Source organism: Anser brachyrhynchus (genome assembly GCF_964034855.1).
Source record: "Anser brachyrhynchus genome assembly, chromosome: 3".
In the NCBI taxonomy this organism is placed as follows: Eukaryota; Metazoa; Chordata; class Aves; order Anseriformes; family Anatidae; genus Anser; species Anser brachyrhynchus.
In genome coordinates this window covers 25,715,738-25,735,711 of record NC_137696.1, presented here as the reverse complement: position 1 = coordinate 25,735,711, position 19,974 = coordinate 25,715,738, and the positions used below count along the sequence as shown (strand labels likewise).

At 33.4% G+C, this 19,974-nt stretch overlaps 1 protein-coding gene across 1 annotated transcript in view; it reads right to left on the bottom strand.

Moving 5' to 3' along the window:
* Positions 1 to 19,974, bottom strand: part of SPATA17 (spermatogenesis associated 17) — a 96,702-nt gene that overhangs the window by 52,872 nt on the left and 23,856 nt on the right. Inside the window, exon 6 of the mRNA XM_080585078.1 lies at positions 4,397 to 4,520. Coding sequence (XP_080441204.1) covers positions 4,397 to 4,520 — 124 coding nt within the window. The remainder of the gene's footprint in view (positions 1 to 4,396; positions 4,521 to 19,974) is intronic.

Below are 19,974 nucleotides of genomic sequence, written 5' to 3'. Positions count from 1 at the left end.
AAGGGTCATTACTACTGCAGTGGAAAGTGCACATTGTGATTATGGAATAATAATAATTAAAAAAAAATCTTATTTTTAAGTTTTGTGTCTCAACAAGAACTTGTAACTCATTCATTATATGACAGATAAAATCGATGAAAAAGATAAACAGAAATAGATCTGCACTGTTATTTCTATTGTGTTACCAATAATAAGTGACAAGAAATATTCTGAACAAAGTCAAAGGCTTGTTAAACTTGTACTGTAATTTTTATTATGTTCATCATAAAGTCAGAATTTATCACACTGTTAAGCTAAAAATGGAAAAGGAAAATGTTGCTACGTATATAAATAAATTTTAAAATTTGAAATAGAGGATGTTATTTTTAAAAACAGAATTTTATTTGGAAGCCTCATGTTGCCACCTCAGATTTATTTCTTGCTGTATTTTACACTAGAATCTCTTGCAAAAAGCAACCAGTAGGTGGAGTAGACAACCTAATTTATCACCTGATAATTTGACTTTCATAATTATGTTCCCATAATTATGTAGGAGAAATTTTCTTCAAACAAAAGAAGCTCATGTGAGTCAGATATTACTTGGCTAGTTACTGAAGCTACTCACATATATAGCAAACTGATTAAAATCTCAATGTTTTATAACCATGAAGTTTTAGATCTCATACTTTATTTCTCCAGACATTATTTGGCAACTAACTTAGTTTAAATCAAATAAAAAATTCCTTTCTTTTTTTTCAAGCCAATTCTTACACTTGTTAAGAGCATTACATTTTTGTTGTATGGGTATTGCTGGAACTACAGGGGGGGAAAAAAAAAGAAAAGAAAAAAGAAAAAAAAGCTGTTTCTTATTAAAGCCAAGAAACAATTTTTTGTGCTTTGAAGTTGTCAGGATACATAGAAAATTCTACTTTCACAGAAAGACAAACAGTAATTCTATGGCAGCAAATTAATATTATTACTGTTAGTAATTATTGATTATGCAAATAACCAAACTTGTTTAGCTTTCTTTTCTTTAAAATTCTTTGCTAAAATAATTCTTTAATTCAAATGAACAGAGTATGTGTAGTAAAATGCTTGTGTAAATACAGTGTATTTGTATAAGTAGCAATAGGAAATAACCATATTTGGTAAGTTTCCATGGCAAAATAAATTCAGTTGCTTGCAAAAAATATGGGAATATTGTAAAGTGTAGTATAAGAGTTTACACTTTTTATAAATAAATCATTTCCCTTAATGTCACTGTTTCATAGCAATGGAACTCAGTACACACACACACACAAAAGAAAAAAAAAAGTAAAAAAGTTAAAAAGAGTAAAAAAAAAAAAGTGAAGAACTGTAAATAAAACAACTTAAATGTAGGTATGCCTATATAATATTTTATAGGAAGATCAAACTCCTTTTGGTTAAGATTAAAGTGTGCACACACTTATTCTGCTCATATTTGGAGCTGACTAGAAGCTGTGTAATTGCTTTAATTCTACAGCTAATATACCATGCCTCACAACAGGGCTAATTAGTTTGGGTTCAGCCCCATGTTATAACTCCAGTTTGGCTTGGAAAGTAATCAAAGCAAGCTCACATCTTTCTATAAAAAGACTATGAGTACCAGTAACCTATACAATAACTATGTGTACCTGGTACCAATAACAGCAAATAATGCATACTAATTCAGAGCTCGATATCCATTTATTTCTCTCTCTCTCTCTCTCTCTTTTTTTTTTTTCCTTTATAAAGGTAACAGTTTCTGGAAGAAATAAATGTTTTAATGGGAAGCTAACATAAGAAAACAAAAAAATAACACGCTGACTTCATAGGCCATGCTGTTATATAACTACTACACACCCCTGTATACTTATGACACTAGCATTTGTAAGATTTACTTTTGGAAATGTAAAATAATGCTATAAATTAGAAATTGGCACAGCCTTATATATGTATTTACAATCTGTGGAATAAGAAGAGCAAATTTTGCATTCAATAAAGGATTCATAAACTTTAAAGACAGAAGGGATCACTGCTACATCATGCAGTGCTACATGCTTGATCATCTCCCTGTTTAACCTGTGACATATTTCTGAGATGGGTTTGTGGGCTTCAGCTTGTAGGGAGTGGAAATTGATACATCTTTCTTTACTAAAATTGAGGAGCAATAACTTCTTAATTCCTTTCTGTCCATAAGTAAACACACTTTTCTCCATGCCTGTAGTAAAATAAAAAGATTCACAACTATAGGATATATTTGAAACTATTATTGCAAATACAGATTTTTTTATTGCTGTCCATATAACTTGTCTGAATATCTGTAGCCTTGATCCCTGAAATGGCTCAGCTCCATCACTATGCAAACTTTAGCAGATCATCTGCACAACTAATTGGGCTTTAGTTGATACATAACTCTACAATAAATCCAGTTCATCAGCCTCCTCTTTTCATTTACTATGTCCTCTGCTTACAAATGATATTGTTTCCTTTACTCACTCAGAAGTGTTGACTTTTGCTGCCTGGTTGTACTGATACAATGAATGGACCTTGCTCAGTAATCCAGTTAACTGTCCTCTGAAGACAGCAAGATGCAGTTGCAGTTAGGTCAGAACAGCAGTGATACTGAGAGCAAAATGCCAGTAGCAGACCATCAAAACTGTAAATTCTGCAACAAAATAATTTGCCCTGTATCTTAGGAAGATACCAAATTCTATGACTACATAGAATTGTGGAATACATAGCTTGATTACAACAATTACTTCATATATACGTATGCTGTTTTTCACATTTTTTGTAGGCGTTCCTTTGATTTACATTCATTCATATTTTAAAGTACTACCTTAGAAAAAAGATGGTTCTTGGAGCATAGTTCTGTGATAAAGGAAAAATTTTGTGGGCTCCGAGTCATACACACAAAACATCTTAGCAAGCAAAACCAAGTATATTTTTGTTCTGCAAAATACTGCTAATTAAATTCTAATTCTGCAAAATTGAAACCCAAATTCATCAGATCATAATAGTTACTGATGCCTGCTACTGCAGTCCTCCAGGTGAATGGCTGAAATATGGGCCTGCTTGCTATTCCTTAAAAATACATTACAGTTTGCTAAGCCAGTATTATCAGAAGTGAACTAATTTTACTCTAATTCTATTAGATCACAAGTCTTCCAATGTCTCTAACAACCTAATTTTTGTGCTCCAGGTAAACATATTGATGTTTACTTATTTGGTTTACATAAATTGCTCATACATAATTTCAGTTACTAACAAACTCCCTTGACAAAACCTGTTCAGAAAACTTTTTATTTACTAGTATTTTACTGGGCTTTTTTTTTCACATAAAATTACTTTTTTTTCAAATAAAATTACTTAAATTTTATTTATAAATTGATTTTTCATGACTGATATTTGGTCAGTGCAACAATATTTCTATTAATGTATAGATTACAAATGATTCCCAAACAGTGGAAAACATTAAATTTTCTGTCAGTTACTAACATCGTATTTGTCCCGCTTTAACATTTCTTACACACAGATTATAATTAATTAGATATGAAAAGCAAGAAAAGAGTAGGAATCAACAAAAGACCACAAGTATTTAGTTCATACCAGCATACCGAGATTTCCTGTTATTCCTTATTCATGTGAAGAACAACCAATTACCAAATAATTATGGATACAAAATCTTTTTTTACAAAAGTTCACAAAAAGGGGACTAATAAAAGGTAAAACCACAAGCATTATCAATCATATTAATTTTGTATAAGATACATATACTGCCATGTTCACCTGTCTGCAAAGCAGCTTACATAAAAAATCTTGAAAAATATATCACTTTTATCAATACAAAACAAATTAATCAGTAAATATTTAAAATTTATGAGGCATTTCTAGGTAAAAACAATCATTCTAAATAAGCTGATTCAGGCAGTTCTAGGAAAAGCTTTCGCTGAAAAACTGCATTTACAATCTATCTTCAAAACAAGCAGAAGACAGCACCAGTCCCAGCATTATCTCAATTAAAAAGGGGGGGGGGGGGGGGGGGGGGAATGAAATCCCTTCTCAGCTTAATAACTTGTTAGTTCTTGACAAGTGCAACAACACAACAATAAGCCAGTCAAAATGAGTTTTTAAAGTGAGGTTATGCCCTTCGTGTTGTGTTATCACAGTGGCAGATCAAACTGCTGACTTGGACTCTTTCTGCCAGCAGTGCTGATGCTGCCTCTATGAAGCTGCTGTCATGGAATAGTCATGGTACCTGCTCTTGCCTATAGAAAAGCACTAAATTGAACTCGAAGTAGTGTCTTTGTGATATCTTTTCAACAAGTCATGTCCCATTCAGCCTGCTAGTTTATCTTTGTCAGGCTGGGGGCCCAAGTGGTTTGCATGAGCTGTCAGGGACAGGTATACCAACCTGCTCAGTGCTAAGGAGGTAATGCATCTTTCGGGCTTGGTATTCCTTTTCCTTTTCTTTCTTTTCCTGGTCCTTCTTTTTCTTTTCCTTTTCATTCATTTCTGCGTACTCTTGGAGTTCATTCCTATAATAAAATAACTCTGCTAATTATATGCCACTAATAAAAGACCTGATAATGTTTTATTTTACTTTAACCCTTTTATAGCTTCATAGTGTTCTGCTATTATCTATTAGCAGCATACTGACACTACTGGAATGGAAAATTACAGTTCATTCAGTTCCATAGCAGCATGGATGTAACTGTGAAGGAATAGAATTAAAATGCTAAAACTCTAAACTGTACATTACAGAATCACAGATTCACAGAATCATCTAGTCCGGAAGAGACCTCCAAGATCATCTAGTCCAACCTCTGACCTAACACATTAGTTCATGTCATTTAGTTATTATTTTGAAGATTATGTCAATTTGTATTTTAATAGTTTGATAAACTTGCATTTATAGATGTCTTTTTGTTGTTATTTTTAAGAGTCATTTTAGTTTGAATTTTTCTAACAGAAGTTATTTTAATTTAGCAATGTTCCTTGAAAAAGTATCAAAATAAAAGTTGTTCACTTGTGTTTTGGCTAGTGCTTTGTGACATCTCCTTCTTATCTGCAAACAGGAGAGACATTACGGCCTGAAAAAGGATAGTAGACAAGGTTACAGTTGATATTTACTCCTAGGCCTTTGAGCCTTTTGTGAGCACGTACACTTGGAGAAGAACTGGATGTAAACTTTTCATGCATGCAATGTGCTTAAGAGGAGTTTCCATAGCATCAGGTTTCTTGCACAGGTCAATTTCTACTCTGCTCTAATAGCAATGGTACAGGACACCACAAGCGACAACATAACTGCCTCAGAATACAGTGCATGGTAGAGGTTTACAAACACACAGTGCCACCGAAACAGATGGGTCTCTATTCAGTAGGTCATAGGAAATTTTGTTGTACAAGAACGAAGGAACTGTAGCTAATCCCAGCTTCCAAAGAATGGAGATTCTAACTGAATGTTTTGAAGAAAAATGGGCATAGATTCCTCCTCAATGGCTTTTTTCATAGAAACAAAATTTTGTGCTACTTTGCATAGTGCACATGTATGGAATTCTTTTACCCAGTTCAAAAAGGACAGTTTGATTAGCATTCATTATTTTTGTTATTAAGAAATAACTAGTTCAAATTAACCTGTGTGCCAAAGACACCAAGAATATTCAGTCAAGCATTTAGATTGTTTAAAAGTTAATTAGGTGAATAAACTCTAGTCTTTTTTGTTTGTTTGTTTGTTTAGCATGTGAGCATATGATAAAATAAAAAGCAAAGATAAATACACTGATCACATATCTGGATAATTCAAATATTTCATCAAAACAGATTATTTAGAGAGGTCCACATTAATGGTCTCACTTGTTTCAATGGATACTAAATAAGATGCTCTAGGATGAAGGTCAAATCCTGTTAAAATAAGCACGTGGATAAGTTTGCTAATGTGAAAAATCCCATTGGAAAGTCATGTTACTTCTGAAAGTGTATTTAAGATTGTGAATCAGACTTATTCTAAATATTTTAATTATCATAATGTTAAATTAGTTCATCAAAATATGTGAAAGAGCAATACTTTATAAAAATGAAGACTGAAACTGCATTCTTAAAAGCAAGTTGTAATGTAGAATTTTTACATATTTAATGCTATATTTAATATATTTTTATTTTTTTTATTGACTATAGTAAGTAAAATATTAAGTATTTACACATTTTATTTCAATCAAAAAAGAAAAAAATAGAATGAAAAGGAAATAAAGATTGGAAAACAAGTACAGGTCTTTCAATCTCTGGAAATATTTTTTGGTTGCAGTTTACTGTTAAAGTCTGCTAATACAATATTTCATACAAGGTTACTTATGAAGCACACTGACGTTTAAAAATCACCATGCTATGCTTTTGCAGCAGTGTAATTTTTTTCCAACATAAGATTAAATTGCAAAATAAATGAATTACTTAGAGTGGCATGGCCCCCATTTTGCCACCCTTCTCTTGAAAATTGCTTATTAATATGAAAAAAGAAGTTGGAAAATAGCCTGTTTTACTTTATGCATAGTGTTTCGGGGCCTCAAAGCCTGCAGAGCCAGACTAGCTGCACATTTTAGATTGTGTTGGCAAGTGGGTACGATGACCTTTCTGACCTGCATCTCAAGGCTATTATTAATCGCTAAGTAACCTGGTAAAGCCAAACAAATTTGTTTCCATTGAAGGGATCTCTATCTGTGTCTAAGAATTTGTGCTGTACCAAACAAACCTCATTAACTGTGTCCATTTTTGACAAAGAACTAGGAGTTGGAGAGATTGGTGACCTTTCTTTGTCCTTAAGGTACAGATTTCAGAGTCACTGCATGTAGGTACATAAGCTTTTTTACTTGGAAACTCTTTGCTCTATATCAATCATTCATAAATAAATAGATAAACAGAAACAGCACATAGTATTAACATTGTTCTTTTATTTTTTTTTGCCACTTTACTTTCAATATCAGAGCATATGATCTGTTTAACACATTTAATACTATTTCTTGTTCTTTTTTGAATATAGTCATCTGTTTAGCTTTACCACTACCTATAGCTGATGAACTGTCTATCAACATATTACCAGAGTTTATTCATGTTCTTATGTACTCGTGCACTTCTTCCAACAGTGAATATGGAAGCTTTGTTATCTAGAATACAAATTATGATGAAACCTTCCAAACAAAAATATTGATAAAAATAGAAATTCGTGTTACAAACGTAATAATAATGGGATGTAAAATGCTTCCCATCATCATTAATCCAAATTTACAAAATGATTTTGTATACTTAATATTCAGCATATGCCGAAATTAAATAGAAATCAAACATTAAATAAAAAATAATAATTGGAAATTAAATAGAAAGAATGTTTAAAATACTTGTAGAAGTTCAACACAATTCATGATCCTTTTAGATTGTACTATCATTCAAATCATCATGATCCTTTCTGGATTGTCACATCTTTTCATTAATGCTGTACCCTAACACATTTAAAAGTTTGTGGTTTTTAAGCAGTTACAAGTAATCTTCAACATACTTTTGCAGCCTATACATTTTGTCAGTTGTGCTGCAACATTTCTATCACGGATTATACTGTTCTGTAGAGATGTACAGAATATACGGACGATTCTGTCTTGGGGAAGAGAGCTCCTAAGATGATTCTTGTCTGAGAAGCAACACAAAATAAGAGGTATGTAGTGGTGCAAACATTGCTAGACTGGAAAGCACAGATGTTTTATCATAGATTTATTCTAAAGTTATTTGATATGTCTTTTGACATATTTTTATATTGACATTTTTTTGATATGTCTATTGATAGTAAATAATGTTTTCTTGGGACTATCTGATATTAGGAATACTACCTATCATGCATGATCCATAACTTTCTTGTTTGTGGACTCTCGATGCAGTTTGTTTCAGGAAGATACTTTTATGCTTCAGTGTGAAGGAGGAGAACTGAATACGGAAAAACATTTTGGCCTGCATGATTAAAGCTTCACCAAGTTTGTTGAGAGAAAAAGAGTTCTATAAATGCAAAACATGTTTTAGGTCAATTAATAATTTTGTTATTTTCATAAATAATCTGCCTTCTGCATGACTTATAGTTAGAATAGTACTGTTTATTAAACTAACTTACAACTGAAGAAAAAATAAAGAGCAATTTATTTTAACACATAATTTTTTCATTATCTTAAAGCTTATCTAAGAAATTTAACAGCATCTTCTGCATCTTCCTACAAACTTGGCTTCCCCTACATAACAAGTCTAACCAGTGTTTCTTTCACAGAGATTTTATCGAATACCTTTGTAGAGGAAATACGTGTAAATTTTGACAAATACGGTGCTTTACCACAATCTAAAAACTGTTCAACGAGTCAGAAGACTCAGCATTTGCTAGCACAAGTTTACCATGAATTTTCTTGCAAAAAGGGAATATACTGAGTAATATAAAGTGCATTTTCTTTGAAATAAGTAATGTTTCTCTCAGTTGAAACCAGGCATAGCATTATCAATTCACGTGCTTAAAGACCACAATTAAAAATGATCACGTGTAAGAAATCTGTGAAGTAGTTATTGATTTGTTTAATGATAAAATTATTTGCTTTATATAGTTTGACAATAAAACATTTTCATATGACAAGGTAACTTATTATTATTCTGATACTTCATTATGCAGTAGGCAGCAATGCTGGTTCCAGCTATGAGATGCAAATTTGGTTGACAGTGCTCCTGCTGTCTGTATAAAGGTTAAAAATACACACATAATATTGTTCCTGGCACTTTTGGAAAGGGCTTGAAGTGATGATTTCAGCAAAATACAGATTTTCATAATTCTACATAGAGTTTCATCATTTTACAAATTCACAATGACCTACACTTATTGAACTTTATCAAACTATTGCGTTCTGTTTGCATTTTCACTGGAATTCCATGATCCTTTGATGATATAACCATAAAATAATATAGAGTACCCAGAAAGAGTACAAAGTTATCGTGATTTTAAATGGTTCCGACCCCAAATTATTAAATTCCTGCGATACAGCAGTAGGCAACCTTAACATAGAAGGTGAACTAAATTGATTTTACCTTCCTGATCATGTATCATCCTCCCTGCTCAAAGAGAGTACATGGAACTGAAAATGAAATTAGGGGGACAGTACTTTTCATACACCACTGCATGCCACTTGATTTCACATTACATCGTTGTATGTGAGAATAGAATATGACTTGCCATGATATTATCATTTGACTTTACCTATTTTATTTGGGTAAAAGATGAAGTATATATATAGACTTGCCCAGGATGTACAAGTAGTTTAGAGACCTTATGCTTTAAAGGCAGAGTTTTAACAGAAAACACATACTACGTTCTTATGTTAGCCATATACTATCAGACAGCTTGATCGTCCTCCACCTAGATCATTTAAATTAACCTGTTCAGATTTACTGAGCAGAGCAGAGGCTCTGTAACCCCCTACTCCTCTCCACCATGGCATATACTACCATGTTACATGACATATTTGCAACTGTGAAGCCTTGCCCAGTGAAATATGTGATAAATCCATTCTGACATATATTATTTGTTCTGAAATATTTGCCAGAGTATTTTATTCAAATACCTGAGAATTATACCACTCATTGGCAATGTACTGATAAACATTGTTCTTTCCTCTGTGAAATACCTAGAGGATTTCAGAGAGCATTTGCTCCAAGTATAACAAAACATAAGTAATAAAGGTCCAGAAAGTGCTTCTATAATTCATTGTTACTTTGTTAGATAGACATTAGCTAGTATAAAATTAAAAGAGCTACCCCATCAGACTGATTGCAGATATATGCATTAGTTTACATTCAGATCGGGGTGCATTTTTAATACAAGGACAGGTGTTTGCTTCTTGGTAATGATAAAATCCCATCATTTTCAGTAAAAGAAAACTTTTAAAGTCTTCAAAGTAATTATACGATCATTTTGTTGAAAAAACAAAGAATCAATGGTTAGCTCTGTTTTACAGAACATCCTATGCTAAGCCACATGAATCTTGCAAAAATAATAATTAAAAAAAAAAAGCTATTCTGATTAGTATTTTAAAGTTGTGATTTGCCACAACATAAAGATGCATGTTATTTCCTATTTTTTTTCCAACACTTTGAATGTTTATATAAAAGTAAACTAAAAGGTTAGAGAATGGGTTTAACAGCTCTCAAATGTCAGGAAACTGATGAACTGTGCAAGAGATTCAGACAAGAATCACTACTTATACTTCTTTTAAGGTATTGTGTTCATATACCACAGAGAGCTCCCTGTTAAAAAATGGGTACTTACATTACTGTAAGGTATGTGCTGTCTTCATGTATCTGTTCAAGTGGCCTTTTATGCTCAAAACCATAATACTCAGCAATGCAATATGTGTTCACACGCGTATCCTGAATGTTCTCAATGTCCTCATACCCTTTTTATAAACATAAAGATGGGACAGGCGCAACTGTCATTTGGTTCCTTTTTGTTTATAGAGGATCAAGGAAAAGCAGAAATACACACTAACAGTATTCCTTGGGATCTAATGAAAGGAGGTAAATGGCTGGAGTTCACTTGAAGACTGCAGATCAGAGATGCAAATAAAAAGTCAGATCTCAATCTGCCTTGCATCAGGGAGTATTTTCTCACAGAGAAATGAACTGAACCCCAAGTGATTATCCTTGTAAGGGAACTTTAAGTGACTCCAAAGAGTAGGGTCACTTAATGTCAACTTCTGAGCAGGTGTCCAGTCTGCCAGGTAAAGAATGTTTCCATTGTCCTGAGACATTAAAGTCCCATACAAGCAGCTGGACTTCTGCAGGCTGAGTTGACATAATCACCTGATGTGGAAATAAAAATTATGTCAGTCAGGTAAATGCCATTATTAAACCTATTCCTACCACTATTGTATGTACAAGCACACATATACATAGATTTTTAAAGCTTACAAAGTATGTCAAGAACCAGAGAAAATGCTGGGCAGTAGAAGGAACTGAGGGGCAGCTTGCTGCCCTTGAACACTCAGTACACACATGCATCCTGGCAGAAACTCTTGATCAAAATGTTTGATCTCAGGTTGCAGTGGAACAGACGTTCAATGGTGCAGTCAGTTATTAGGGTTATGAGGTCTAGAACACCTACCACAACACTAATTATATCAATCTGTTCGACAACTTAATCATGACACATCTCTCTTCAAAATCTGGAGGACTATTACCATTCTGTCATTGCAGTGCAGTGAACATGAAACTAATATGACTCCCCAGGATGAAAAAATAAACAAAAATAAAGCGACTGTGAAAAAACACCCCATAGATTCTATTATCATTAATTTTACAGAAAGAAATTCATAACACCTTAAAATTCCATTATCATTTGTGCATAATAGAACATATTTTGCCCAACTTCCTGTAACTACATAGCGTATACTGACAATGGAATTAGGTGACATACCAGTTCAACTGTCAAGGTCCACAGTGTGATCAATACAGTATGTAGGAAATGTGATGAACATAGCAGTGAAGGGCATACAGTGAATGAATACCTTGTGCAGATCAGGAGATCAGGACACAGCATGTATCAGCTGATAGGAAAGAACAGACTGATGTATCCTTCCAATTTCCACTGCTTCACAGTTACTCAACAGAATACAACAGCTTTTGAAGATACTGGTAACAAAGTCAGTTTATAACTTAAAAGGGAGTATTTTCCCTAATCCATTATACAGAATTTTCTAATTGAGGTTTCAATATCAACTTATACAGAAAATTTCCTCACACATATTTAAAATCTACCAAATTATTTCATTTTCCAGAAACATGTAAAATTAATGTAGCAGTCCAAATATTTTTCCTCATGTATATAAATCCTTAAATTGAATTTACTTCCTACAGATTAGCAGCACGATATGCTGTGCACTTGAAAACCATTTTTGTAAATGGTCTGATTTAAACTATGAAGTTTTGTTAGCTTAACTATTTTGATTTAATTAAATTTTAAAATCTACCGATTATGGATGTAGCATAAGAACATCAACACTACTGAAGCTTCTCTTGGTTGAGGAACTGTATCCAAGTATACTGGTTCGACTTCACTTATGCTCAGGTTTATAGTAATATAGCTAACAGTAACAGGAAAGAAGGAAAAAAAAAAACAGCTATGGACAAGTATTCATTTTGCAAATGGGTGCAACTATTTAAAATGTTTTCATTCCGTTTGTGCTTGTTATTGAGCTCTTCACGGAAAAATTACCCTGATTAGCTTAAACAGTGAAATTAGTAACTGGGGGTAACGAAGCTGAAATTTGGTCCTGAATGGATTACAGATCCCCAACACAAATTATTCTGATGGCGTTTCAGCAGCAGTGATCATTTCTAGCACAGTGTCAGTGCTAAGCTGCTAGTAGTCAAGATCTTAATTTTTCCAGCAACATATGAAAGAGGATGTCTAAACATAGGCAACTACCAATGAAAGTTTGCAATGAATGTCATGTGAAAGTATTTTTTATCTTTTGGCACTACAATTCCCAGAAGATTATGTATGCTACCATCTGCACAGTAATAACTAGAGGAAAGCACACTGCTATGTTTTGCTACAGTAAAGCTGTTCACAGTACTAGAACAAACCTAACTGTTATCTCTCTGCTGCAGTGCAGGACAATGTAGACATGCCTATATTCCTTTTACCTTCATATATGGTACTTGGCAGCAATTACAATATTCAACGTTATGTGATTTAAAAAGGAAACACGACGTTATAACTTCTAAAGGTCATCAGCTAAGCTGATTTTCTTTCTCAGGGTATTAAGCAACAATTTGACTCAGAGGTCTACTGTCTGACTTGTATTTTTCACTTTCATATAAGAGTTTGCACATGTTTGCAAATAGAATACTACATTTTGTTCACATTAAATGCGTTTTACAATGGCAAGGCAGAGAGAGCTTTTCTGTATTGGCCCATTACACAGAGCACAGAAGTAATGCCAAATCTCACAACTTCACAGTGATTCTCAGTACGTGATGGTTTTCTCAAGTTCCACAAGTACGGAATTTGTGTACAGAGTTTGTGTTACCACTTGAGCATCTATGATGTCTTTTTTTAAAAAAAATTTTAGAATCATAGAATGGTTTGGGTTGGAAGGGACGTTAAAGATCATTTAATTCATACACTCCTGCCATGGGCAGGGACACCTCCCACTAAACCAGGTTGCCCAAAGCCCCATCCTTGAATATTTCCAGGGATGGGGCATCCACAGCTTCTCTGGGCAACCTGTGCCAGTGCCTCACCACCCTCTGAGTAAAGAATTTCTTCCAAATATCCAATCAAAATCTATTTTCTTTTAGTTTAAAGCCATCACTCCTTGTCCTATCACTCCACTCCCTGACAAAGAGTCCTTCCTCAGCTCTCCCGTAGGCCCCCTTTAGGTATTGGAAGGTTATAAGGTCTCCCCAGAGCTTTCTCTTCTCCAGGCTGAACAACCCCAGCTCTCTCAGCCTTTCTTCAGAGCAGAGGTGATCATCTCTGATCATCTTCACGGCCCTCCTCTGGACTCATTCGAATATTTCCTTCTTGGGCTGAGGGCCCCAGAGCTGAAGCATAAAAAGCATAACGAAGCACAAAAGCATTATGAAGCATAAAACATTATGAAAGACACCACAAAGAACTAGATTTTTAACATAGCTAATGCAATCATTCTGGAAGAGATATGACCTTTTAAAGTATTTCAGTGCTATTTGTGTGTAGCGCAACTTGTAGCTACTTGTGTGCGTGTACTTGTTTCACAGCAGTGGCTAATGAGGGATCTGAAATTACTGACTAGAACCCAATTTTAAAAAATGCTAGAATACCGTATTTCTTATTGCCTTAAAAATGTTGAAGTAATCAACATGCCAAAAAATATGCATTTTATAGGCAATAAGACACTCAGACTTAAAGTTTATTCTCTGAAATTTGGTTTCTTCTTTATAAGACAAAGTACTTTTAATTAGAGATTTAGGCATCCTAAAGGAGTTATCCTAAAGGATTCATGCTAAGGAGTACCTCTAATGTTTAGATCCTATTGTCTATATCTAAGCATATAATTTTTAATCTGACTTCTTGAGTAAATACATTGCAAAGATATATGATGGTGATGCCTCCTACCACCAAGTACAAGTAGACTAATGCGTGCTGCATCATTTTGGGTACCATGCACCTGAAAGATCAGATTAGTCTACTAGATGAAGCTGTAAACTTTTTTTTTTTTTTTTTCAATCAGCTAGTAAATCAGACAAGAAAATAGTAGCCCACCTGGAGAAAAAAGTTGAAAAAGTTTGCATTAAACATTGTCAAACTGTTTTGGTTTGAAGGCAGAAGGAACCATGAAGTTCAAGGTAAAAGAACTGGGATTTAGCTTCACTGTCAAGGATAAACACCTTAATGGTAATGGATTCATGTAATTATCCCTACAAGGTGAAGAGTCTGAAGAATTTGAAAGGGGGATAACAATAGGAAAATGGTTTGCACAGCTTAGAAAAACAAACAAACAAAAAAATTGCTTGCAAGACTTGTAAAGTGTGATTCACAGAGTTGAAGAAAAGTTGAAGAAAATTTTTTTATGACTATGATTAAAAGGTATATAAAACTGTACATAAGTTGACAAAACATCAGATTTTTTTTTTAAATTTATTTTTATTTCTTTATTAAAAAGAAAACTAAAAGGTTGCGATATTTATGTCTGGATTCTGGATATTAAAGGTGTTTTCAGTCTAGTAGAGGAGGATATAACAAGAAGCTATGGTTCAAAGATGAAATGAAAGCAATTAAATGGAGAAATTTGGGACATACTTTGAATGGCAAAGGTAATTAACTCCTGGAGTAGAATACAAAGGGTATTTCCTATCTTTTGATGTTATTAAATCAAACTAGATCTTGTTTAGCCAAAGCTTATTGTGCTTTTTATAAATATTGTTATAAATTTGTTATTGATGGGTATGATATTAGTGGTAGATCTGAAGTCAGACTAGACCATCTGATTCAGAAGATCAGATTACTATGAGCATCACTAGATAAAATAAAAAAAAGCCAAGCATATGTCATGCCTCCTTACTGTTCTATAAATATATATGTATATATTTACTGTTCTGTAAAAATATAAGAAAATTATTTTTCCCTTTGCTTATCTGAATGAGCTCAGATTTAAGAGAACTCTTAGATAGCACAAGTGGCTATTTTTAATGATCTAGTTTATCTAAAAGTAATACGCCAAAAGCATTCATTCTTCTTCTTTTTTTTTTTTTTAATCCATTTTTGTTACTTAGGCCTTTCTCCAGAGAAAAAAAAAAGAAAACGAAGTGGTGATAAGAGGCTATATACTGCTTTGCATCTCACACATTTCTGTGAGACTTTGTAGAATATTACCAACACAATAGGAAAGATGATGACTTGCCACCGTAAAAAAAAATAAAAAAAGTCCAAGAAATATCAATAAGCTATCCTCAGTCAAAAATCAGATCCTGTGCTTGCAAAAATGCAAATGGTTACATACCACACTTCTAAGAACACAACTGTGGTGTGGTTCTTTTCTAAGGATTACACCATTGTAGCTTCTACTTTTCTCATGTAAATGTGAAATGAGAAATGCAACCTAACCTCAGAAGCCACCCACTGGTTAAGGCAGTGCAAAGAACACCTTACTTAGTTTGGTAGTCCTTAATACACCTGCCATCTCAAAATGGTCATATCTCAAAATGCTCACATTTTGTAAAATTCTGAGGTATGCTCCTTATTTAATTATTTATTTTATTTACTTTATTTAATTAAATTTAAGCTATGAAGTAAGTGAGCAGGTAACGGCAAATTTTTAGTTACACTCAGTCACAGTATCTTACATTATAATAAAAAAACATGACTTGTGGGGTTAAATTAAATGGACTGTTGTGTTTTAATTAGAAAAAAAAAAGTGGTGTCTTGATTTTCTTTTGTTTCTTTAGAGAACACAAAAATAAGCTAAAATCCAACAGGTTCTGGAAAAGATGTATGTGAAAATTAAGTACTCACTGATGTATCTGTAGATGCACACACTCACATATGACCTGGACTATTTGAATAGCATAGAGCAAGCTTCGTTACTTAACTGTTTGTACACAAATTGCTTTAGCAAACAACAGAAAAAAATCTATTTTTTTAATGTAACACAAATTCATGCATTTAAATTTTATGCTTTGTTATTGAACTGAAAATTGTACACCATCACCTCTTTATAATGACAAAAGAAATTATTTAAATGAGTTGAGTAAAATTTGTCATATTTCTAATGACCTAAACACCTGAAATGACTAGTTCTCCAAAATGCATATCAAAAAAAAATATTGATATACTTTCTCACGCATCTTTAGCCTTCAAGTGGTAGAGCTCTTCCCTGATAACCTGGTATAGCCTGTATATAGATGGCCTGTCATGTCTCTACAACTAGATAAAACCAAAACTGCTATAATATAATCAGTTACTACCTGAGAATTATATTTTGAAAATCAAGTTTATTAATATGTAATCTTTAGGTAATCATATTTATCCTCCTAATTTACACAATATTTATGATACTCTACATGTCCTTGAAATAAGGAACAGGGACACTACACTATGAAAAAGTGTCCTAGCTGCTGGAGTTCATAAATTTTGTTCAGCTTTGGATGAGTTCAAAGAATTGCCATGTAAGAAAAGCCTTACAGAGGGAATTTATCTGATTATGGCAGTAATAATTACCCAGCTGTTTATTGCAGATAGAGAAATAATTCATGTAGGCAATAGGCCGTGGTGGCAATGACACTCCGCATTTAGTAAATATGCAAACTGTTCACTTCTAATTAACCAAGCTAGAGGATGCCCTTATTAAATGTATAAACTAAAAGTGCCTTCCTGACAAGTGATGAATTGTTACATTGCACAAACTCTTGCCACAGAATTACTGGAGTGAACTTGGGGCTTAACTTCATTAAGAGATCTTGTGGGATAGTTAAATGAGGATGGACAGCATAACAAGACCTACCTGACAGTCAATGATATGTTAGAGCTTAATGAAACTGTACCTCTTCCCCTTTTCTACTTATTTTACAGCAAGGATCCTGCTTCAGACAAAACATAAGTGTGAAGCCTGCGTATGTAGGAGAATACAAAATGCTAAGTTTAGTCAGTCTCTAGAAAATGTTTTATGAGCTATCAGTAATTTTAACAGACCAATTTCAAAATAAATATGGTTCAATGAGTGAATGGCAGGAACTAAAATTTCTTTCTACAGACTCGGATTATTTTTTTTTCTTTTGACAGAGGTGAAATAAAGCTTAATGTTTAAGCTATTAGTCCAAATGTTGTGCTTAGTGCTGTACAAAAAAAAAAAAAAAAAAAAGAGGAAATAACAACCTTCATATTTTTAAAGACTACAGTCTGGTTACTTATGTTAGTTATACTATTTATGCTTATCCGAAAAACTTGATCTCTATTACACAGAACTAGCTAAACAATATGGTAAGACTGCCTTCATCACTTGCTCAAGACAGACATAAATAGAATAAGGCACACCTGAGGTGTGTCTAGCTGAATCTGCACTGGGAATTTAGCTTACTTTGTAATCATAATGGCTCCTACCATAACCTCAGTACAACCAGAAAGTGCTTTCCTATGGAGTTAAAGCAAGGTATTGCCTGCTGTACAGCTTTAGCCAGTTCATTTAAATTTCATGACCAAACTAAAAAGACAAAAACTTAATCTAATATTTATTGGTTTGCAAAATGCACTATTAAAAACCTATAGGAATAAAAGCATACAAGTTGCCTAAAAGCATATATGTATATGTAACTGTGTTAATATCTACAAAGGTAGGTGAACAGAAGACATGAAAATGGGTTGATTTCTCATAGGTTTTTTATGCTCTGAATCTGTGAAGAAAGCTGGATTTATGGACAACAAAATTTAAGAAGAAACAGCAATCACAAATTGCATGACTGTAGATAATATAACTACATGTGTTATCACAAAGAGGACTCTGGTAACTCATTTTTTATATTTTACTCATCCTAACAATATCAGGTTTGTAGCCATGGAAGTACTCTGGGATCTTCAGTGATCTGGGATTTTAGTTCCAAGTTTCCTACCAGATCTAGCAGTTACACCTAAAGTCCTCTGGAAAAGGCATAGATGGCTCAAGTTACGTGCACTACCACTCAAAATTAATATTTAAATGAAAGAAAGCATAATTGGCACTTGTCTTTGTTTCTGTATCTCCCAAAGAAAGCTAACAGGATACATTTACATTCAGAAAATTCTAATACAGGTAGATAAGTTAAAAGGCATAATGTGTTTCTTCTAGATATCTTTGAAGACAAGGAAAAGAAGATGTGTTGAAGATAAATTAGTTAATTAAACATGAAGCGAAAGACAACATTACAAAAATGAGCTTTTTATTGTTGCAAGAACTCCAAGGAGCTGTCTGAAAGGCTTTGGCACTAATTGAAAATAGACTACAGAATCAATTGCTTCTGCAGTCAATGAGGAGGAACATTTTAATTGAATTATAAGACAATATATACATTCTTCAAAACACTTTGACACTTGAGAAAATAGCCAGCACCTGGACTTATCTTTATCAGAAAGAAGCAGACAGATGGAGGCTGAGCGAGTTGTCCTCATATTAGTATGACAACCCATGATTTATTTCAAGCCCTCTTTATGAAAAACAGCAATACCTCAAAAGTTTTAAGAAGCAAAGTGCTTGTCATGTTAAAAGCAAATAGGCCTCAGTAATGTTCCAGTAATCAAGAATAAGCTCCATGCTATTACTTTTTTCAGTTCTACAAGATCAGACATATTTGCAGAAAAGCTAAACATTGGATTAGATCACCAGCAACATATAACAGTATTGTATTTCACTGGTCACTAATATTATAAAAAATTAGACTGCATAAAGGACTTATGGATATATGTACTGACAAGGAAGTGGTTTTTATCACTTTGCATTATCTATTTTGCTGGCAATACTAGAAGACTAAGAAGCTTTTATAATGACTGTGGTACTAAATCCACTGATACAACAGCTAGTCAAACTTGGATGAAAATCACACTATTGAGGGCCACACTCAAGGTCTTTTCACTACTAAAGCCAACAGTAGCGGAGAGAAAAATTTGATGTAAATCCTGTAAGTGTGTGAAATTCATGATTTATAATCATAACAGTGTTTAAATACACTATAATGCTTGTTAAAGCTAGACTCAGGTCTTAGTTTGCTACCTTTAAGTCAGTGTTCATTCAATAGCAAAGAAAGCTAAACTACCTGCCTTGATTACACAAGCACCCCCTACACCAGTACCTTGCCACTGCTTTGTTAGTTTTCTGATAGTGCTATCTTACTGAGTTCTGTACCTAGGAAAAAAATTAAATGGTGCCATTCATCAGCAAACGGAGCACTACATCCCAAAATCTTATCTCTAGTTGCACACCTGACATATAGCAAAGTTGCTTTACTATAGTTTAAAGGCCATCGTGTAGATAACCTTAGTCAAAGAACTGTAAGTTAATCACACTGGGGGCAACTGACGTTATCCATAAATTCTTCTGATATAATGGCACCAGCATGCTAATTTATGTGAAGTGATGTCCATTTGCTTATCACGGATTGGAAATTGTTTCACATAAAACAAAATTCTAATGCATCATATGAAGTCATAGTCTATACTAATTGCTTTTGGCATATTTCCCCTTGTTTACTATTTTACCAAGTCTTAGAGATGTTGGATGTAGCTTTAAGAATATTTCAAAACAAGGTATTTCTCCTCAAAAAGAAATACACTAACTTCAGTGAGAAGTAATGGAATTTATTTTAATGCATGCATTTATGTATACAACCATCCAACTAATCCATATTTGGAAAGAATACAGTATGCATTGGTATTTTCTTGAGTACAAATGGGTGTTATTGCATATTGAGCATAATGGG